At 44.9% G+C, this 24016-nt stretch overlaps 1 protein-coding gene across 5 annotated transcripts in view; it reads left to right on the forward strand.

Moving 5' to 3' along the window:
- Positions 1-24016, forward strand: part of Piezo (piezo type mechanosensitive ion channel component) — a 175022-nt gene that overhangs the window by 75755 nt on the left and 75251 nt on the right. For all 5 annotated transcript variants that reach the window (XM_077686396.1, XM_077686399.1, XM_077686398.1 and 2 more), the window contains 8 exons: positions 14637-14776; positions 17398-17571; positions 17638-17754; positions 17838-18038; positions 21286-21487; positions 21564-21665; positions 23351-23522; positions 23684-23869. In XM_077686396.1, coding sequence (XP_077542522.1) covers positions 14637-14776; positions 17398-17571; positions 17638-17754; positions 17838-18038; positions 21286-21487; positions 21564-21665; positions 23351-23522; positions 23684-23869 — 1294 coding nt within the window. The remainder of the gene's footprint in view (positions 1-14636; positions 14777-17397; positions 17572-17637; positions 17755-17837; positions 18039-21285; positions 21488-21563; positions 21666-23350; positions 23523-23683; positions 23870-24016) is intronic.

Genomic DNA, 24016 nt, shown 5'->3' on the forward strand with positions numbered 1-24016 from the left:
GTCGTAAAGTTCGCCAAATTGTCTTCAAGATTACAAACACGCACAAATGAGAAAATCAATGCTGTACACTGTGCCACAACAGAGGCGAATAACGCTGACGTAACCTAGGCTGCAGTAGGTGGTTGGGAACGTTGTCAGGCACTGAGTGCCGTTATCTTCATATCCGAACCGAACACCTCCTCCATCTGGAGGCGTGCAACGAAGTCGCTTTGCACCCGACATGCTCCGGGATAGCCGGGGCGGGTTGTGCTGCATTCGCCTTTACGTCAACGTTGATGCGTGCATCGCCCTCAAAACTACTGCGAGGAATTCCGAACGCCTTTTCAACCAACATCTTTTTAGCAGCCTGCACCCGACGAATTCCCGCCTTCATTGCTCCGAAATGAATGCATTGGACAAAACAAACATACAACGCCGCATCGGTCCCCCTGCACGAGCCACCAAACAGCTCAATCACAGAAAAAGAGAGCCTCCGGTCAATTTCTTTTGCTCCTTTATGTCCTTTCGCCCCAACCACTATCCGCGTTCTAGCTATCATGGAACTGCCCCTCGTGCTAGCGTGAAAACAGCTGTTGAAGGCCATCGAAGCGACATAATGCCGCGGATGCCGCCTTTGTCTCACCAAGCCAGGCAGCTCCTTGATGAGTCAACATTATCATCAACTCCACCCTATCAGAGGAAGCAAACTTTGAGGGGAACCTTCGGCGCGGAATTCGATATATCGAATTTGCCCGTGATCAGGAGTTTTATACACGCGCACAACAGCCCTATACTTTTGCATGGGATTTTCAAGGGGATGTTTGCACTGTTCGATATAGACAATAATTCGATATATCCGTGTTCGATATAGCCGTGTTCAACTGTATTCATTATCTGGGAATGCCTGCCGAATGCACTCCACCCCATTCTTATCCTTCTAATTATCTTTGCCTCATGGTTGGGATCTGGGGTCACAACTTGGCCTAAGTAGACATATTCGCTTACCACTTCCACTGCCTCGCCACCTATCTCAAACAGCTGTGCTGTCACGAGGTTATTGATCATTACTTTAGTTTTCTGCATATTAATTTTCATGCCCACGGTTCTACTCTGTTGGCCCAGTGCGGAAAGCATGCTTTGCATATCGTCCCCCGAGTTACTTAGCAAGGCAACGTCATCAGCAAATCTGAGGTTACTGAGGTATTCTCCATTAACCCTTACTCCCACCTGTTCCCAATTCAACGTTCTGAATACTTCTTGTAAGCATGCTGTGAATAACATTGGAGAGATTGTGTCTCCTTGTCTGATGCCCTTCCTTATAGGTATTTTACTGCTCTCCCTGTGGAGGATGATGGTAGCTGTAGACCCATTGTAGATATCCTCTAGTATTCTTACATAATGCTCATCTACCCCCTGGTTCCGTAATGCCTGAATGACTGCTAGGGTTTCGACTGAGTCAAATGCTTTCTCATTATCTATAAAGGCTATATATAGGGGTTCAGTATACTCAGCGCACTTCTCTATCACCTGATTGATCGTGTGGATATGGTCCATTGTTGAATAACCTTTACGGAACCCTGCTTGTTCTTTAGGTTGACTGAAATCTAAGGTTGCAGAAATTCTGTTAGCGATTACCTTAGTAAGTACCTTGTAGACGACTGACAGTAAGCTGATCGGCCTGTAATTTTTCAAGTCCTTCATGTCACCTTTCTTATAAATTAGGATGATGTTCGCGTTCTTCCAAGTTTCTGGTACACTTGCGGTCATTAGGCATTGCGTATACAGGTTTGCCAGTTTGTCAAGTACAATTTCTCCGCCATCCTTCAAGAGGTCTGCTGTTATCTGATCCTCACCAGGTGCTTTGCCCCTTTTCATTCCTTTCAAAGCCTTCCTTACTTCTTCGGTTGTTACTGGTGGGATGTCTATCTCCTCTGAACTACTTTCTCGTTCGGCATTATCCTGGATGTCCCGGCTACTGTACAGATCCCTATAGAACTCCTCGGCAACTGTGACTATTTTATCCCTATTTGTGATGACATTTATTGCGTTGCTTATCTTTAAAGGAGTACTGACACGAAATTTCAAAGCTGTAATAACTATGTAAAACGCTTCCTTTTTATCAGGAGATATCTCCCACCAAGTTTCAACAGCAACAGTTCAGCGAAACATATTTAAAATCTATTTTAATCTTCGCCCGCACGAGAAAGCCCAGAGCGGTCCGACATGACATCATGTGCTACTTGCCCCAAACTGCCGACGTCGGGGCTCCCGTGACAAAGCCGACGCGCTGGCTGTGGTTGGCGCGCGCTGCTCGGGCGTGTGTACACGTCATGGTTTTGGGACTGACGTCATGCTGCCCGGGCCTGTGGGGACGGCGAAGACCTCGGCCGGTCTGGGCGTGCGCGTGCGCTCGCTCGCGCGCGCTTCCAGAGAGGCCGCGATGTGGCAAGAATGGTGACGTCATGTGATACATCCTGTTATGGCGGCCGCTCGGCGTTTTTCAGTCGAAACCGAAACTGGCACGAATAAACGACGCCGTAAATGAATGTTTACGCTGCGCTCGACCGTCTAATCTGTCATTCTATGATTAGTGGGCTGGTAGGCACGCATAGCAGCGAAAAAAACGTAACACGAAAATTTCGTGTCAGTACTCCTTTAAGGGGGGACGTGGGGATCGGAGCAAACTTTTTTGTTTTTTGGCGTAGAGTGATGAAATTCGGCAAGCACATTGGAAAGCACTCCAAATGGTGAAATTTAAAATTTCATGATGATACCTTCAGTAGTTCTTGTGTTACAGAGGTTTACATGTTGCCCGCTCGTGAAAAGCCTAGCAAGGTATTGACACATGCTAGGAAGTTCTGAATACTTCTCAATTATAGTCAAAAGAACACTACAGGGCAAGACAGTCTTCAAATTTTTTTTACACCCTTCATTTTTTTTACAGAAAAGAATAATTTCACTTGTAACCTATAGGACATAATTGACCTAGCCATAAATTCCACATTAAAAAATAACGAGGCCCTAAACAGAAAATCCAAGACTGTCTCGCCCTGCAGAACTCTTCAAGGATCGAAATAAAACAGTCAGGGTCAAAATCTGCCCAGTGATTGCCATGCTATCCTTTCCACGAGCAACGAAGAACTCATAAAATGCACTTTTGAGAAAACGGCTCTTAAAGTTTACGATGATGTCACAATTTTCAAACTGCACCAGCAGCATAGTCCTTGCTGTCGTTGCTTGGGGACAACCTCGCATACCTTTGCCCTTTGATTTGGTGCATCTGGGATGCCTTCCTGGCTCATTGGAGGTTTCTATGTGTAGGCCTTTAGATGGCAGAAGCACCAGTTTTACGCAGAGTGTACCAAAAAGTTTACTATGGGCTACTAGGGTACCTATATTTTACTTCATGTATGCCTAATGCATAGCTGTCTCCAAAATGAAGAGTAAGGCATGGTTTTTTTTTCATTAATGTGCCAGCAGACTTTCAGCTTATTTCTGGGTGTCATAACCTTGATGAAGCTACAGCTTAGTACATGAGGCTGTTCAGTGTCAAAAATTATATCAGGGCATCACACGCATAAGATAAGCTATTTGAAGGCAGAATATACATTTGTTTTACATAATTACAACATTAATATTATAAGAATACCATGCTCTTCTTCAGGCGAAAAAAGCATTGCAATATGGACATTATAATTGCAAACATTGCAAAAATAGAAAAAAATAGTGACATTAAAATTTTTTTAAACGTTGTAACATTACGGCATCTTCTCTAATTAATTTAATACTGAAAATATAATTGTGTAATCCCAGACTTCGTTGTACGAACTAGTTTAGAGCCACGGAAAAAGTTTTTCAAATAAGCTGGGTAACGTGTTCATTGCACCCCCCCCCCCCTTCCCTACAATCCCCGACGCGCACGTTCCCCACGATCGTAATTTAGGTAACCTTACTATGTTTAGCAACTTTACTTTTGCCATTAAATTACACTTTGCGTACATCAATTATTACTACTCGCGCGCAATAGCAACCGATCCCGCTATCGGCCGCTGCCCGAACACGTCGCGCCAATGCAGCGCGCGCCGCAACTTCTGGCGAGCCGGTCATTCCATTCCTGAAGCTCGCGAGCTCGCTGTGAAACACAGCAATAACTAAGCGTTTTATATAACACGGCAATGCGTCCAAAAGTTCACTTCACGAACACCAATTGTACACGGACGCACCGAGTTTCCCACTCAAGGACGCACCACGACGATGTCGCGGGCACGTTTTCGATGCGTCTTTCGAGCCGCGCACTTCCCTATCTGGCGCACGATCTCAAGCATTATCGCCGCGATAACGATAGCGTCACTTAAGGAATCGCAATGCATGAAACCACTGAACGGGAACCGAGCCGACCGCGAAACCGAGGAAAACATTAGCGACACGGAGTGCGTGCGAACTGCGCGTCAGCCGAATCACCCGGCGGCCATCTTGTTGTGGCCATGGCGGCACCCAATCCGGAGAGCCGTCTTAGCTAACGCGGCCGGAGAGCCAATCGCGTGTTAGATTCTATCGGTTGCTTCGTTTCACCGTCTCTCATTTTCCGCCGTTTGTGCGTTTGTGAATGAGCGACAATGAAAGCAGCGACAGGAAATCGGAAGTTGAAGACTCTGCCAATCTAACGCGACCAAGATGGCGGCGCCCGGTGCCGTCGTTCCGGAGATACAGCGCTGCGAAAATTGCCGTTTTTTTCGTCATTTTGCGGAAATAATTTGTCACCTCAGCTGACGTAAATATTTTTCTTTGGCACTTCGCGATCATTCTCGACGGGGAAACTTTGCAGACGCATAGAATATAAAATGTGCAATCCGAAAATGTGACTTCCGAAAAAACGATTTTTTGGTCACTTTTCGCCATCTGATCCCCGCGTCCCCCCTTAAGTGCATACATCTGATTTTTCCCCACGCCAAGACGCCTCTTCACTGCTTTCAGGCTACCTCCGTTCTTTACAGCGTATTCGATCGTCTCCATATTATACTTCCGTATGTCAGCTGTCTTATACTTATTGATTAACTTCGAAAGCTCAGCTGGGGTGGAGATTGTCATGGTTTGCCATTTCCTAATTAGATCTTTCGTCTCCTGGGAAAGTTTACCAGTATCCTGTCTAGCCATCGTGCCCCCGACTTCTGCACACTCCGTGATAATGCGTGTAAGGTTGTCGCTGGCTTCCTGTGTCGTAAGTTCGGCTTCCTCGGTGAGAGCTGAATATCGGTTCTGCCATGCCATCCTGAATTCTTCTACTTTACGTCTTACTGTTAGCTCATTAATCGGCTTCTTTCGTACTAGCTTGTTACGGTTCCTCCTCAAATCTAGCCTAATTCTAGCCTAGCCTAATAAAGACCTCTATTGGGTCTCTATTTATCTTTAGCCCTCCACAATGGTTTGCCTTGAAGCGTAGGGGCATTGAGCCCCAGTTTCATTTTAAAGCTCTTTTTCAATCAAAGTGGTAGAATAGAAAGTGTACATACTGCAAAGGGCATTGGTACATAGTTACTGCAGCCATGGCAACCCATGGCAATTTCATGGGTTCTTCTTTGCATGTTGTAGTGTAGACAACGTAACTTGAACAAATATTTTATGTAAACAGACTTTTTAAAAGCCTCGGTAGAAATGAAACTGGATGCAGTGTTAACTGACTTCAATTGGAGGAATTCCTGTGGGCCGTAGAAGCCACTTGTCTTCTCTGCTTGCCTTAACCAGAAGCTTTCGCCTAACTACTGTTTACATTTAACTATGGGAGCAAGATATATGCATGCATAGTACTGCATTCTGTTTGTTGTTAGTCATGGCCCCTGAGAAACTTACAATAAAAAAAAAACTTGGCGAAATAGCATTTTAACATATCCTCCTCAGACCTGGTGGAATGTGTGGCCACACAGGGACGAGAAAAGCACATTTTTGGAATGTCTGCAGATAGTTTATTGCACAATAAAAAAATTGCACTTCTAGATAAAGCGGATGTTGCGCATCAGGGTGTGCATTATGATGCACACTGGGTCTTAAAACATACTATTTGTACAACACTCATGTACAAAAGAATTCAACTGCTGCTCCTTACAAACAGACCTCTTATTTCGAGTGGAACTGCTTGTAGCAGTTTCGCATTGCTGTTACGCACAGGAAAATGTTGCACGTTGTGAACACGATCAGCTTCTTTATCAGTGAGTCCTAGGAGAAATAAACGCTAAATTTCACACCCAAGAGCAAGGAACACATGAGAGTGTAAAGCGGATAGGCATGCAAAAACATAAATTGAGACCGAGAGTGCATTATAATGCACACTGCAAGAAAACAGCTTGCGCGAACAAAAATGTAGGCATTTAAAGTTACAGTTCGTGCTGCAATTACTCCTAAACACTTTGCAAGTAGATTAAAACAATAATTAAAAAGTATTACCCGACAGGTATAGCGTAAGTTGCAACTTAATTGGACGCCTCGTGTAGAACGTTGATGTCGAGAAAGACGCCATGTTTCAAAGCTCAGAACGGCGCTCCCGCTGCGGTGCGCTTCCTGAATTCATGGGCAGATGGCAGCACATGATAGAGGATGTGGTCGCGCGCGCGGTCTTTGCTGCAGCAGGGGCGCGAAATTTAAAACCGAGGTTGAAGCAAATGTGCATTTTAATGCACGCGAGGTCTGAAGAGGATATCATGAATGATCCAAGATTGAGAGCAGAGATTCTTCAGCATGCATAAAGCCTGGTTTCCATGCTTTGCAAAGTGTTGATAAGTGTCATTTGTCTCATATTGCCCTCACTTGATTTGCTGGGCTTTTTGCATGTGGTACGGTATTTTTTTCTGGAGTGCTTTGCAAGTACATCCTTTCTTGCATGCGTTTAACCTAGAAATTGCATCTGATTGTAGCTGCCGGCAACTCGTGTAAGTACCAGCACCACATTTTGAGTTGTCTTATTTTAAGTTCAACACTTGCACCTGCCTGCAGAGTCCAAGTTGCGCTGGGCAGCACCCAGGCGCTCTAGCTATTACAACCTTGGCGAACACCTACGATACCTGGGGAGACGTAAGGATTTATGCAGCTGCTTTTCGTTTTTCACATTTACTTTATTTGCAAGAATTGGACACAGTGGCTGTTTCTACTCCTGGAAAATGGAGCCCTTTGGTTAATCATTTTTTTCTCTGGAGAAATTATTTGTCCCTGCAGAAAAATGGCATAATCACTTTCTGAAGCTTTTGCCAAGGTTAGCAGTGTCCTATGTGCTTTCCTAGACGATACTTTAGTGGACTGAAGGCAATGCCCATAAATATGATTGTTTAGTTGCTGCAGAGGAATTTTTATGTTGTGCCTCAATTTTATATAAGATATCTGTGGCAGAGAACACAGTGTAATTGCAGTCTCAGGTGGGGATATTGATGGCCTGCATGATTTCAGTACTTTGCACTTACCGCAATTTTTAGTTCTTTTTGAAGGGTACATAATTTCTATGATTTTGTAGTTTATCATTTCTGAAAGGGATAGCAGTTTTCTTGAAGGAGATTGTCGTATATTATGAATTGCATCCATTAGCTACATGTGGGAGAGAAAGCAAGCCACAAGCCATGCTGCTGTTGTGCAAAGATAGTGCCATTCGGATTGCGCAGTAACTGCACTTGCCTCTGCACGACATGACTGCTCTGGAGGGCTCGTATTATGAACACTGGGAATAACATGCCTGTGAATAATATGTATGTGCGCAAACTTAACCTCTGTAATGTGGAAACTTTCTTGTGAAAAGGAACCGATTCAGAGGCAGCAAAGAACCTACTGCATGATTAAAGCACTTAGCGGTAATTGTAGGGGCCATTTTTTTTTTTTTGTGAGGTGATAACTACAGCAGAGTTTTGGTGGGATAGATTATTTATCTATTCCTCTTTTTTTGGTTCATCCTTGTCTGCAACTGCACTATAATCTTCAAGCATGGGGCGTCAACTTTCCCACACCTGTGCTTCGCCTTTGAAAGAGTGCCCGGATTGGCTTCTTAAAAATGTCCGGGGACAGTGAGCGAGCATTGCAGCCTTGGCCTTGCTCACCTAATTTCCTGTAATAATCTAGCTCTTGCTGCTGTCTGCGTATAGTGTCACTAAAGGTAAGAAGTAGGGGTGTGCGAATATCAAATTTTTCGAATACGAATCGAATACGAATATCTATCTTCGAATATCGAATCGAATATCGAATAATTAAGGGGGAATGTGGCTTTCGAAATCAACTTTTTTATTTTTCTTGTGAATTTTGATGAAAATTAACAGATCAAACTGGTAGTGCTTCTGTGATAACACCATAAAAATTTCAAAGTAATACTTTGAAAGCTTTTTATTCATAAAATTTTCTTTCCGTCCTCTAGCACCGAGCTTGAGCGGCCTATAAAGCATGATAGAAAACTTGTTCAAAGTGCTTTGCATTCCAAAATGAATGGACGAGGTCATAACAGTCTTACGTTGCGAAAGAAAGCGATATGGCTCGACCGCATCGCGGCACTCGTATACCGCAACATGTCGTACTTTGTTTATCCCTGACATGGCCCGCCAGGTCGCTCCTAAGATTAAATCTAAAGTCACAGGCATTAATTACAGCTACTGGCGTTCAATTGTACCCGGTTGTGCAGCCAGGCGATGCTCCAACGCGCAGCGGCTACGCCGTGCGCGCCGAAGCTTTTGACGCGTCGGCCGTTGCTTTCCCAAGGCTAGCGAGCCTACTGTCAAGCTTAGCAATAACTAAGCGTGTAGGCATCTCAAATAAGACGAAAAGTTCACTGCGCGAACCGCTATCCCAAGCGCGCACACCGCGTTTCACCCTCCAGAGTAAAGTCACGCTCACCACGAAGCGTTTCATGACCTCCGCCTTTCGAGCCACGCAACTTCCCGTAATACGGCTTCTGATCTCAGGAATTGTCATAGCTATAATGCAGGTGTTGAATACCATAGCACATAAAATTATTCAACAGAAACTTGGACGAGCGAGGCAGTGCAAATGAACTCAGAAGCGCGCACTACACAGTTCAGACGGCCGCCGTCTTGCATTGCCTCAGCGACGCCCAATCAGGAGAGCCGTTTCAACGCGCGCCAACCGGAAAGCAAACCACGCTTCAGCATCTATTCCTGGCTTCGTTTGTGCGCATTTCTTTTTCTGTCATTCGTGCATCTGTGAATGAACAAAGATAAAAGATACTGTAAGAGGAAAGAGGATCGCTCGGCTGGTACAATGGTACCAAAACGGCCACGCCTGGTGGCACCGTTACGGAGATACAGTGCTCCAAAAATCGCCGTTTTTTCGCCCATTTCCGCTGACATTTTGTCACCGCAGCTGGCAAAAGTATTCTTTATTCCACTTTGCGACGGTTTTCGGCGGACAAACTTTGCAAACGCACAGGATAGAAAACCTAGAAGTCGAATATGTGGCTTTAAAAAAAACGATGTTGTGGTCCCTTTTCCGAAGTTGAAAGACCCCTCCAAACTAATCAATCCAAATATTTGCTAATAACCGATTATTCGAACCTGTTCGAATATTCGAAATGTTTCGAATAGATAGTTTTCGAATCGAATACGAATATAACATATTTATTACTCGAGTAATATTCGAAATTGTCGAATATTCGCACACCCCTAGTAAGAAGGTATGGCATCTGTCACGCTCACCTTCATGTATATCGGTCAGACTGCTCTTGCACACCAAGTCAAAACGCATGGCTAGAAACAAAACTTTAAGATAAGGGTGATCACCTGTGTCATTAAAGCATGGCAGAGTCTGTTAGGTAATACAAGCTGCTGTCTGTGTCTTAATGAAAATATCTGAACAGAAGTTGTCAGATTTGTTTATTTTACATTTTACACCTTGCTGCTTTTCTTCAGAAAGGCTTAAAGGAGCCATGGAGACAAAGTACAGGTTTGTTTTATTCGAAAGATTTGGTATTTTATATTGCCCCCAGTGCTTGTTCGGCAGCAAAAGATGCCTTATCCACCAAGAAATTAATCAATTTATGTTAAAATTTTCATTCTCCCGCCAAATCCTGTGTTTCGCGAGGTCGTCTGCGCTGATGTCAGAAAAACAGGCCTTTAAGTAAATGCGAACGCGGCGCTAGGCATCCAGCGAACTACAGAGCCTTGTTTACCGTCAGTCCTCCCAGATGGCGCTACCATGCCGTGGCTGACATTTGTCCACCTTAGTTTGTTTTTGACCGTATTTGCGCCTGGCTTGTTTTTATTACGGTAGAAAGTACTCGTGTTGTGAAACATGGGGTATACTTGACAAACAGGGTCACGTAACAGAATGTCGCTTACGCCAATTGGCCTGTGTCGTATTAGACAACCCAAAAGCGCCATACTGCTGTGCAGCTATGACAAGCCAAGTGTGCGCAGTACCAATAACAGCATGCTCTGGTATTTCAATGTTTACGTGTACTTTCGTAGCTTCCATGCTTACCACACCATTCTTACTTCTATAAAATGAATATATGCATTACATTTAAGTGAAAATATCTCGTGCAGGAAGATTATGAGCCCTGCAAAACTTGAATTTGCTTTTGCTGGCCTCCGCCAATTGCAGAGCTGGCTGGTATGACTTCATAAGTTCTCTTGCAGGAAATGAGCGAGTCAGTCGCACGGCCATTGCCATTTTTCCTAATTATGAAGCTTATTTGAGCGAAGTTCACGTTAAAAGTGGTGACAGTAAGATTCTAATGAGGCAATCTTTACAATGAACCAAAGTTGTGTTTTGTCTTCATGGCTCCTTTAAAGGGACACTGAAGTGATATGTAAACATTGCGGGGTTACTAGCGCAAATTGTAATCCGGAGTCCCCAGGCCATGTTTCGACCACTCTAGGCGCGTTTACGCGATTTTATTTAGTAAAAAAACTAATTCGAAAACGCTGTCCTCCTCTCTTTACGCTCGCCCATTTTCTGCGGCGTTTTCGTGTGACGTCAGGAGGGGATGAGCTGGCAATTGGCTGCGCCACGGCTGCGCTACTGCATGGCTCCCCGGCCGACAGAGTCAGTCGGCCCAGTGTTTTGTCCGCCGGCCGCCGGCGGGTCGTCGCAATCAAGGAGGTTAAAAAAAAATTGCTTGGTCGCAATTCGTTCGCTTAGTTGAAACGAAGCCAGGACATGTTTGTGAATGGAAGAATGTGCCTTTCTTTACTTGGTTTGTTTGTACACTGTATCTAGCTCCAAGTCAAGGTCGCTTCACACAAGCGCTGCACATGCGACGCTTCGCTGACTGGTACGCCAGTAGGAAAATATAAGGCCTCTTGAAGACGGGAGAAGAGTCAGCGAAGTCAATATAGGTACTAAGCAAATAAAATCAACTGATATTTTTACCGTACAGCGTAAAACTAGGGCGCGGGAAGCACTTTTTTGCGCTGGGCGAACAAGCACAGCGGTCAGCAGCACGACTACGCATCTGCGAACGCTTTTCCGTCTACGAAATGCAATTGCTAGACGTGAGCTACTGTGGAAACTCGGGCGACGCTTACTGCACGATCTCAGTACAACAAATAGTCACCTAAGCGGCTTGAAATGCCAAAACTAAATAAAAGTGTAAACCGGTTGTACAATATATACCTTATATTAGCAAGGCATTCGCGTCCCGGTCCGTGGCCTAGCAGTCTGGGGCGCTAGGAATGCACCGCAAATGTTTTGCGAGTCACGAGTTCGAATCCCCGCGGGTACGTGCTTTTTTTTTTTTGTAAGTTAACGTTTTTGTTTTCCGCCGATGTTTTCTATATTGAGTTCACCTTTTTTGGGGCCGCAACGTTCATGGCTACACGAACTAGTTGACAAAACGCGCGCAGGCTGGCACTGGCGCGCTAGCGAGTTCTCGTTGGCGTGCTGTTGCCATAAGCACCGACTGCTTGCAGGCAGTGGGCACAGGCCAGAATGAACAGACCCTTGGCCTGGTGCGAACACGCTTTTTACGATACAGGCATGAGGGAGGCAAGCTCCAAATATGGGGGAAAAGCGCATGACATTTGGGCGTCTGCGGGTACGCGGAGGGCGTTCATGCACTGCGTAGGTCTCGGCTAGTGAATGCTACGACTACAAGCCGTCCTGGGAGGCTTATCTTGTGCATTTTACAGCCGACAACATGGCAGAAGCGCGGTACAATGATTACTGAGATATTGAGAATGCCCATCCAACAAAGCCATTGGTTATGTTTTACAGAACCGAAACCGAAACCGAAACTTGTGTGATTGCTAACCTTGGGCATCGTCCAATCACGGCGCCCCTCCTCTCAACGTCACAGCTTTAGTTGGTGCGGCCGCCGCAAACCGCGCATGGTAGTTTTTCTTCTTACGCGCTTTGTAAAATAATTACCGATTTGTCAACCGGATAAACGATGAAAAGTGGGCTAATTTGAGCCAGTCTACGCAGTGCAAGCAAAAACGGGAGCTTGACAAATTCACTTCAGTGTCCCTTTAAGCAATCTTCCCCCGGCAATCTACAGCTTGTCAAAGGTTGCAGTGTGGAAAGAAATGTGGATGGTGATGATACCCCTTTTCACGGCCATGGCACTTGTGCATCATTATTCAGCTGTTGCTGCTGAGAGTGGTATACAGTTGAGTCCCTCATGTAACGGCTGTACTTGTACGAAACCTCTACTTATTACGAATAAAGCTCAGATGACCGCTCCAGTATGTTTTATTGCCTTGAAAGTGCCCTTATTTCTGACTTTGGTGTTTATTGGCATGCTTCTTGACCATTTAGCGCATTATAAATAGTCTCAACAGTACTTTTTTTTGGGGGGTGCATTGTGATCTACCCACACAGGCCAACTCAGATATTTTGCGCATCGCATCTAGGAAGCTTTTGTTTCTCTGCCTCGGAGCTTTTCTTCATTTGTGAGCTGTCATTTTTAAGACAATTTTGCAGGGGAAGAGAGCCCTCCTGGCACCTGGCATGGGCTTTTCCCAGCTTGTACAGAGGTGGTTTGTGTCAGATGCAAGAACATGTGAACCTTGCTTTGAAGCTGTTATGGGTTTTGTTTGCCATAGAATATTGCTGGAGGGATAGATGAATGATACTTGAGTGGTGGCAGTTCTTAAAATGCAACGATAATTCTTCGTCCGCCCAGTCCCTGGTTCCCTTTCTGAGGATTTTTTTTCCAAGTCCTTTCTGTGTCCACAGCAGAAGGTAAAACAGCTCTAAAGCCCTACCTAGAGGCTGATTTCAGAGTTTTGAAGCTACTGCATGCTCTTTCTTCTCATCTGATATTTTTCACTAAGTTACTACGGCCTTGCTGGGAATGTGAGCTTATCACCTGGCTTAGAGTCAGGCCTGTGCAGAAAACAGCTCCAAAAGTAGGCTTTGCTTGGGTTGGTAGCCATAATGCATAATTTTGTTATGTAATAGTAGTATTGAAATTATATTTTGTTCCAAGGTCTTGTGTGTATACTTAACATTCAACATTAGTTTTTTAAAATGCTTGCACACTACCTCTGACGGTGTTACGAACCTGCCAATCAATCTAGTTTTTTAGTGATAATTTTATTTGCTGTACTCATAGTACTTCTCCCATAAATTTTCTGTGGTTTTACAGCCAAACTGTATACATATACCCCCCAGCGGTTCCATCGCTGTGGGCAAAAATGCCAAGGTGCCAAGGCCTAAGACGCCGAGCGCATACGTAAGGCTAATCAGGCATACAGCACAGAGCTCAGAATTCGTTTAAGGAAACCACAAAACAAGCACCGAAGCCGCGTTATGTATGATAAAGGCGCCTGTGAACAATGGGACCCCCCCACCATGTGTTCCTGGTAAAGATGTTTGCAGATTATCTTCGACGGCTAGACAGGCCTAGTGTCACTAAATAGAGCAGTTCTTTCCCAAGACGCCGAGCGTATGCTTCAGGCTAGGCAGGACCCATAATTTGCCACCACCGAAGCCGAGCGTAGTGTCAGTGGATAGGGTATTATAGTACTGCCGCTGAGGCACTCAAGTCAGCAATGGCGGCCATTTTGCCATTCATCAGTGTTGCGAGATTGCCGCATCTACAGCCTCGCGGTGAACTTCAACCGGGTCGTTTGTTGCAGCAAAACGAAGCAAAACGTTTGTTGCAGCACACTGAAGTTACAGCAAAACGGCATCTTTGGACACACTTCTGCTGCTTAAATGCTGTTAGACACGTTATCTTTGATTTGCATTCAGAACGAAGTCAGTCGTGCGCAGCCGCAGAGCAGGGAGGCCAGGGTCTACCAGAGTTGACTGACTAAAACTCATAAACAATAAAATGGCGACGCCCATGCACCGTCGCAGTGTAAACAAATGCGAAGTAATGTGAACTGAGCAGCGGTCATGGCGGCGGCACGGAACAATAGGAGAAAAGAGTGCCGATACTCTGTACCCTTATCTAGTGACACTAGCCGAGCGCAAGCAGCAAGGCCGTTGAGACGACGAGAAACATTTCGTCCCCTCCTCCATCACCATTTGTAGTGGTGGTTAGCAACAGCTTTGCTGGACATCCACTTTCGCAGGACGGGATGGGGACCACTTTTTCTTGTTGTGTGTGTGATTGTTGTCTCGTTTGCGTTGATCAATTGACCGTAGCTCATCAGTTGGAGTTGCTCAGTGTCACTGAATTTGTGAGTTGGGCCTGCCCTAATTCCAGTCGGGTCTGTTCTGGTGCCCAGGTGGTGGTGGCACAGCATGGCTCTCCCTCGAACGAGTTATCAACGTGCTGTCCAAGGCAGCTGATGTCTGTTGGCGTCTGCTTGAGATTCACATGATGAAAGCTGTGCTGTTGGCGGTCTTCATGCTTGCAATATTCGATGTAAGTGGGCATGTGTGGCCACTTTTTTTTTTTTCTCTCTCTGTTGAGTTTCTGGTGGGGAATTAAAACTAGTGGTCTAATCTGAGTAATTTGATGCAGCACATCTCACCTAAAAGTTAATGCCAAGTTTTGGTTGGCTCAATTTGACGAGCGTTTATTCTGTGCGTAGGCATTGTCTTTAACGTAGCATATCACTCCTGCTGCTCTGAAGGGCTTTGCATGTTTTTACATGTGCTGCTGTTCAGAAATAATTCACTGTTGTAGATGTTGTTGGCTTTCCGTGTGATTCTGTGATTGCTTTGCCAACACACCCAAGCAGGCAGCAGCAAATGCTGGAAGAGCATAGGTGAAGGCACAGTAATCTCTCAATAAAGCAGTCATTTGGAGAGGAAACAGGCTTAGTCACAGGTGGTATTCCATCAAAAACTTTGCTCTGCACTCGCTCCAGTCAGAACCATGAAAAACTTAATGCAAAAATTCAATATTCTAACAGTTTTCATTATCGCAGGCATGCAGATATGACAGATATACAATTTTGTGGTAGTCACAAGTCTGCTACATCACCGTCGGGCAAATAAAGGTGTTGGTTTTAGATGAATGGGCAGTGCAAAGTGCACTCTAAGTTTGGGTGAGTTCACGTTTGGTATATCAGAAGCAGGGTAGAAATTTGTCATTGACTTTTACAGCCAGTTTTTTGCGAGGTCTTGTTTTTGGTTAGATTAAATTGGGAAATTAGAGCAGAAGGCAAAATATTGTGCAGTGCTCTAAGTCAGCACAAAATGCAGTGCAAAACAAATTCTGGAGTGGTTCAGCGTGCATTCTCTGTGCCCAGCAGTTTACAATGAGCACTTGCACCCTCCCTGAATCCACCATTGGTCTTGAGTTTTAGTGCGTTTTGCTAGAGTTTTGTCGTATTTTGACTCTCAATATTGCGCTGCCTTGGCGCTGTTCTGTTACAGGTTGCAAATTGTCTCCATTATGCATTTCTGGGCTCACTGAACTATAATGCACCATGTTTGATCTGTGTTTGAAATTTACTAGTCATGGAGTTTTGAAACATGTTTGTGCGACTAGTTAGAGTGTAAAATGAGCATGCTTATTTGCAGCACCTTTCATGAAAGTAAGTAAATAAGCACTTGAAGCCCCCCCCCCCCCCCCTGGAATGGTAGCAAGTTGCGGCACACCGTTGCAACTAAGAAGCGCTATGCTAGGGGATCATGTGGTGAAAAAAAAAATCCAATCCATAGGCAGGCTCTAACATGTGCAGGTTCTTACAGCCATGTACTGAAGTTTTAGAATAACAGCTTCCATGGAATGTCCTATAAAACTGCCAAGCAAGCATTACTTGCATGGAGGGGTTCGCGCATGCATGCATGCAAGCAGTTAAAGCCCACATGCCTTTGAAACGGCCTCAGAAAAATCGGCTTGGGTTGGACTGAAATTGGCAAGTGTGTGAATGTGTACTCGCGGTGTCCATGTTTTCTTATCAAGACAACTTTATCTGAATGTCAGGGAGCACGCATCTAGACAACACTGTCATTGCATTGTTGTTGTTCGTGTAGCGTTAGTTTCTGAAGAGGTATCCACCAGTTCTTTATCATATCATGCTGTAATATTGCAGTTCCAGATATCAGTTATCCAGATATCCAGGTACCATTCATCAGTTGGAATATTTCACCCTGAAACAGGAACAAAACTTCACTAGCTTAGCTGGAAGTTCGCAGAAACATGGATATATGATAGCACATTCCCAATGCTGGTCTTTGAAAGCATGCTGTGGATTATAAGCGCACCACTGCTGTTGTACATAAGTGGCCATGACTACAGAAAAGTTATAATCGTAGGTACTGGCATTGCAACATTTAAAATGTTTTTTTTTAGGGAAGAAAAAACTACACAAAACACTGAAATTGAGAATTTTTTTAAAATCAAGGCCAGTGACCTGATTTTTCTTACTGAAGGTGTAGGTATCATTTTGCTTGAACCGCACCATTGGAATTGCAGCTTCTCTTCTCTGCTGAGCAGTGGTGTTGTCATACCAGTCTGAAGAGAGTGCTAGTCTAATGCTGTTGTCTGTTTGTAGGTGCCTATGCCTTGTGGTATGTACATCTAGTTATGGGTAAAGCAAGTGTTCAGCGGGGTGCCCATTCTCATAGGCGTGCGCAGAGTTCTCGATTAGGGGGGGCAAAGTCTTACCGCTGCGCCCCCCCCCCCCCCCCCCCCCCCCCCCCCCTTACAGCAACTCCCGACCTCTTCCCACTGAAGGCCTAGCGGTCCGAACGCAGTGCAAAGAGGGATGGTTATAAAATTTTTATTTCAATGCGATGAAATTGCAACACATACAAAATATTTCTGAGCAGAAATTTTTACTTTAATGTGTTACATTGGCAAAATATGTGCCAATTTGGCGCCCCCCTTCAGATGATTAGGGGGGGCGGCCGCCCCCCCTGCCCCCCCTGTGCGCACGCCTATGCCCATTCTGTGCACTCCTCATAGAGATGCACATATTGCTTTATTACTACAATGTGCGACTTGTGGGGAGTTCACGTTGGCCTTGTTTTGTGTGGCCTATGATGTTGTCAGCGTTTGTGGTAGAAGAGTGCGTCCCCCTCGTGCTGCAGGTGTGTGCCGTGCACATAGTCTTCGTGGTGCTGGTGGTTGTGGCCCTCCCGTTCCGCTGGATGCAGCTGTTCCTCACCCACTGCTGCTCCATGTGGGCCTCCATGCTGCTGCTGGCCAAGATGATCTACCAGCTCAACTTTGTCGACCGCTACGGCTGGTCCACCAACTGCACGGTGGGTGTAGCACGGCGCTGGTGTGGCCACTGGAAAGTGTGACTCCTTCCTTCTCTTTTCCCACAGAGCGTCAGTGGGTTCGAGGGAAACTCCTCCGATTTCCCGCCTCCATTCAACTCCACAATAGACAACAGGATTTGGATTGGGTTCCAGAAAACATCTAATCTGACCTCGTACTGCAAGGTGAGAAATGTTCCGCTATCTTGGGCACATAGTCTATGGTTTGGCTGGTGTTTGACCTGCTCTGGTTCTTCTTCTTTTTTCAGGGCTACATAATGCTGATAGTGGTCTTTTCTGCCCACGCAATGGTTCGCTACAGGCAGCGCTTCTATCGAGTGCGACACCAGCTTCCAGAGCCACGACCTGGTGTGGTCTTTACTGAAGCCAATCGCTCCAATGCTGATGTTGGAATCAAACAGTGCCTTATGTACCTGCTCAATTACTTCTTCTATAAGTTTGGTGTGGAGGTGAGTTTGCGCTTAGCTGTAAAAGGGGATTGCTTAATCGCAAACACTGATGCACAGTTTTATGTACCGGCAAAGAGTTAATGTTCAAATGCTTCATAATAGTCTCCTACGCAGCAAAAGTATATCAATTTAAGTAGCCTTCAGATACCATTTTATTTTTTGGGAGTTACCTATGTATATATTTTTAAGTAGATTTATCGGGAATGAATCATGCTGTTTGGGAACAAAACCAATGCACGAATAGAACTATGAACTTCTGGAAATGATCTGCTGCTTTAAAAAAATCATATGTTTGCATCAGCTTCCTTCGTATAGGTGCTCGTAGAGAAACCAGGTATCAAGAGACTGAATTAAAATGTATGTTAAATAAACATGTTGCAAAAATTTAATTGCTGGCATTCAGCAAAGCGAACATTTTGTGAGGTCTGGGAAAGTTTACTTTAGGTCAGCTATGTGTGTTAGTTAACCAGCCAGCACATACAGGTAAACCTGGATGTAACGAACCTCTATCTAACGAATTCCTGGATTTAGCGAAGTTTTTCAATTTCCCATTGCCACCGCCATAGAAGTCCATGGTTTGTGTGACCTCGATGTAACGAAGGCATTGCGGCGGTTAACCTTGATGTAACGAACTCGCTAAGCTGATCAGCCATTGTTTATTTGCACTTTTACAGCCAAATAGGCAGTAGAAAATGCACGAATTTGCCGAATGCTAGCATTGCTTTAAAAAGCCAGCAGCTGTGAAAAAGTCTAGAATCTCCAAAAACAAAATTTGTTGTGATGATGAGGATGATGAAAGCAGCGACTAGAGCCATCTCATGGCTGAAGTAGCACCAACTTGAGATTGTGTAGCATGACACCAGGTGGCAAAGGTAATTACACTTCAATTTTTTTGGGGGCGACTTGTGTCGTCTCCAATCTTTATATCCCCCCTTTCTCATCTTTTTCTTCTGCTCAATTTTCCTCCATCTTTACTTCAATAAAGTTTATTCAGTCAGCCTTCTTCTTTTTTTTTTTTTTCTTCCGCCCGTACCACAAACTACCATGCGTTTCCACCTAGAAGTGCGGTGTCGGTTCGAGAGTTACGTTTTGAGGCGCTAGGCCTGCCTGCTGGTGTGTGTCATGGGTCTTCAATGCTATCTGTGGTGTCGGTTCGCCGGCGATGAGTCCTCTTGGCAGAAAACGATAAGTTTTCTCTTTAAATTTAAAGACAATTTAAATTCCCTCGCCTCCCGGTACAGTATCCCACGAGCACCCTCTCAACAATTTTGTGTGGGGAAAAAGAAAATCAAGCTTGCGAAAAGGCGCCCTTTCAACTTAAGTTTGGTTCTTGAAGTACATGTGGAACCCAAAAGAGTCAAAATGCAGACACGATACTTGAGGTACGTTTGTGAATGCGGGGGTAAGCGACCCATCTTCTTTGGAGCGCCCTGTAGTGCTTAAGCTCGTGCGAGAGCGGCAGGCGCAAATCACGCAGCTTTTCATTGTGAAATAAATCCTTGAAGGACGAGTTCACCATCACTGAGGTCAAGTATTCTGGTTTCGCTTCTGCTTCACCCACACCAGCTTTAACTCGAAAACTGCATGTAATGAAAACCTGGATGTAACGAAAAATTCCTCGCTTTTGTCGACTTCGTTTATCCAGGTTGCAGTGCGTTGCATGCAAATACTATGATGTGCAGGAACTTTGCTTCTCCAGTTTTTTGCCAAGGAAAAGAGCACTGTTATTTTGGGTTTGCATGTAAAAAAACACGGAATTATTATTGCCGCCACTCAAGGGTATCTCCTAGTCACTCAGGGTTGAGAACCACTGCACAACCCTGGACTTCCACTCAGTAGTCAAATTGTTGGTTACATGTAATGAATTTACAAATAAGACTCAATAAGTTCACTTCAGTGCCCCATCAGTGGCCTCACTGTGTGGCAAAAGTTAAAGGGAACCTGCAACACGCTTTTAGCAGTGCAAATAAACCTGTGCGATGTTTAGATTACACTGCCAGGAATACCTGAGCCAAATATTACGCGTGCACATGAAGCAGTAAGCTCGCGAATCACTGTGAAAGATGCGGAAAAGGGGAAAGGCAAAAACAAATGTGTGTACGAGATTTCGGCGCACGTTAAAGATCCCCAGGTGGTCAAAATTAATCCGGAGCCATCCAACTCGGTGCGCCTCATTGCCTGCGTTGCGTTGGCGCATTAAACCCTACAATCAAATCAATCAATCAAAGACATGGAAAAACCAACCGTACTCTCCAATTTTGTCTCATTATGCACCACTGTAATTCCGTCTTTACAGTGGTGGCTGTCCTATTGGCTGTTGCTGGTCAACTTCACGGTTTATTTCTCGCGTATTCTGTGACAATCCACCGTCGGCAGCACTGTGCACCAGCCTCTTCTATGCCTAAACCTGTATAAACAGTTTTGGCGTTTTTGTGTTTTGAGCGCTTGAGGAGTCTGAGTGATGAAATCAATACTTCCCTTTCAACCAGACCACTCAACAACAAACATTTATTGCTTCAAAAACGCCCAACTAGACTGAGCGCACGCTTGTGGGCAGGCATCAATGCCTGCTTTTTTGTTGCACCAGACCAGAAATAGACCCCACCACGTTTGATTTTTTTCGGTGATAGTGAAGAGATTTTTATAATTCTTGAGGGAGGAGATTGCTGGGACAATAGACTTTACCCCAAAGTAAATTCCCAGTATTCGGTGGTAAGTGCTGCTGGGCTCCTCTAAGCCACCAGTACATTTCGAGCCTCGAGCCCAAATGGGGGGTACCCGAGGTCATGAGCCTCAGGTACCCCACATATCATTGGTTAAAACAGATGTGCAACTGGCCCCCTGTGGCTGGAATTTGTTTTCATTAATGCATACTTGATGGTCCTGTTCAGAAACACCTGATTGGGGTTTTATCGTGCTTGGTCATAAAAACTGTTAGTACCTGAAGTAGTTAAGCAACCTAGTGGAATCATGACCTGTCAAGTTATTACTCAGTGTTTTAATGAGGGAAAATTTTTCTTGATGGAAATAGGATGGGAACCGAGATACCACATCACATCCTCAAATCCTGTCCATTTAATATGACCCTTCTTCCACCACTGATAACTAATTTGTCTGCATTTGTGAAAGGGATGAACAGTACTGACCTCTTATGTTCTCGCTCCTCATCTTGGCCCTTCGTGCACGTGCACCTGCTGTGCCATACACGGGGGCTTTGCTTTTCCTCTTCTGCTTGCCTCGAACACAGGTGTGCTTCGTAACCATGGTCACTTGCATTGGAGTCCGGCTCGATGTCTTTGCCCTGATGACTTCGCTGTGGCTGTGTGCCATGTTCCTGCTGCGGCGACGAAACCTTGCCAAAGTGTGGCCATTCTACGTGGCATACCTTTGTTTCGTACTACCCCTCCAGTACTTGGTGGTGGTTGGGCTACCGCCAGGTCTCTGCATTGGTGAGTGGGCCTTTGCTTTGCACCTTCTCTTGGGTGAAGTTTTAACCTGCTCACGAATTGTGTTGGTCTCTCGCAGAGTACCCGTGGTCGGATCCACATAATAAGGTTATACGGGAGACGGCTCTGTGGCTGTTTCTGCCAGACTTCCAGGACCCACCTTTGGCGAAGAAGATACTGGGTAAGTTTTGTTACAAATAGATTTAACGTGGAGGAGCTCTAGCCCCTCATTTCACATCTGCTTCTGGGGTGCTGAACAGAGGATGCCGTAAGTCTGTCTGCAAGCATAATATGACTGAGTCGGTCTCTCATGAATGGAACGAGCTGTCAAGAGAGCTTTGTTTTATTTTTGTGGCACCATATAAACCAACCCGTTGATGGTCATTCCTTTTACCCTGCCACTCGTACTATCAGGCTAATGTTTATCAAGCTTATTTGCCTTGTACATAAAAACTGTTAGTACCTGAAGTAGTTAAACAACCTAGTGGTATGCATCAGCCATTTGGGATCCCCATCAGGCATACATCGTAACTGATATTGAATCTCTGCAAAACCGGGCTGCTCGCTTCATATATTCAGACTACTCATTTCATTCTAGCGTCACAGCACTAAAACGTCACGCCGAACTACCTGATCTAGTACATCGCCGCCAACTTTCCCGCCTATCACTGTTCCATAAGCTGTATCACCACGCGTCACTTCACGATGATTTCTTCGAGCCACCTCCAGACATTTTCCCTCGCCGAGACCACTCCTACAAAGTTAAACGCACAAATTGCCACTCATCTGCCTTTGCCCGGTCTTTCATTCCACGTACCATAGTCGAATGGAATAATCTACCATCTCATATCGCTTCTCAAAATGACAACACGAAATTCCAGGAACTAATTCAACAGCTAACCTAGCACTTTCCTCTTCTTTTTGGATTTTTTTTTTCCCGTCCTTGAAATTGTGTACTCAACATTTTTATTTTTGCTCTGTATTTTATTTTTGTTCTTTTTGTTCTGATAGATTGTACATCGTGTCGTGCTTGAATTTGAACCATCTGTATTATATTCCTGTCTTTTTTGTTTGCTATAATGATTTGATTACTGCGTTATCACTTTTTTCAAGTTAACAATGTGTATTTATTTGCGTTTTCAGTGTGAACATTCCTGCTTCTTTTTGTTTATTTTTTCCGCTTTACTGCGCTAATACAACACGTGTGCTATGTAACCCCCCTATGTAATACCCCCTCACGGGGGCCTGTAGGGGTATTGTGAATAAATAAATAAATAAAAATTGTACATTGCAGCAGTCTTTGTGGCGTACAGACTCATGTGCATGCGGGTTTAGCTACCTTGCCAGCACCTCTGTGTTCCATGGTGCAGTTTTGTGCTTCAAGGTTTCACTTTCTTCATGCAGGTCATTTTATGCCTATGTAAGCTTGTGTAACCTTATGCCATTTAGTGCCTTTTTGGATCTGGAGTTAAGTGTGGGCTCTGCTCAAAATGTCATTTTCAACCTTCAGTGATTACTCGAAACTGAAAAGCTGTAATAGCATCTCTTAGTTTCAGGGCCCTTAATTGAGCAGCTGCCGAGCAGTAATGCACGGTTTTTTGCCAGGTGTCATATTTGGAATACTGTAATAACAAAAAAAAAAAGACAGGCCAAGGTATTTGTTTGGCTTCCTCTCCAACTTTGAGGTAGGAAGAAATTTTTTTGCTATGGCCTCACGAAATTTTTCAAGGAATCGCTGTTTTACCAAGCATAATTCCAGCATAACATCATCATGGTATTATCCATCATTATCGTTACACACAAGCTGAAGTTGTGCCTTACAGTGCCACGATGAAAAAGAAGCTGTTTGTTTTCCTGACTTTGCAGTGGACTTTGTTCAGCTCTTGTTTGCCTGCTGCCAGCTTCATGTGTTCTTCTTGGAAAGCTCCCACTCGGCCGTCACGTATGAAGGCGGCTCCAACCGGGAAATTTACGACAAGAGTGGCCGCTACATTGGCCAGACACCCAATCCCATTTCAGACTTCGTCACGTACTCAAGGCGAGCCCCTTTCCTGTGCACATCGTGTTCTAGGTGGGCCGTGAACCAAGGGGGACTCCTCGTGATTTTACACTTGTGCATGCACATGTCGTACACGTACGACGTAATAAAGGTGCACTGGGTTCTTCAGCAGCTGATTGAATGTTGGTCCATCATTGCAGGTCATACCTATCTATGGTGAAAGTGTTCCTCTTCTTCTCCTTCTACTGGATCACCCTGGCGGTCATGTTTCTGGCTGGCACCAACCGTGTCAGCTTGTTTGCCATGGGCTACGTCCTCGGCTGCTTCTTCTTCCTCTGGAATGGCAACGAGTTCTACCTCAAGCCCATGAACGTGCTGCTTAAGATGTGAGTTTCTCTGCCCTCCTCATCTCTCTTTGTTGCTTGTTAGTTGAGCAAGTTGGTGAGAGCTTATTGTTGACTACAGTGTGAAAAAAAAAGAATTTTATTTTAGGCCTATCATTCACTTTTTTTTTTGTCATGGTATAGTTAGCA

The sequence above is a fragment of the Haemaphysalis longicornis genome, unplaced genomic scaffold (genome assembly GCF_048455015.1).
Source record: "Haemaphysalis longicornis isolate Haplotype H1 unplaced genomic scaffold, Haemaphysalis longicornis Haplotype H1 scaffold_1, whole genome shotgun sequence".
NCBI lineage: Eukaryota > Metazoa > Arthropoda > Arachnida > Ixodida > Ixodidae > Haemaphysalis > Haemaphysalis longicornis.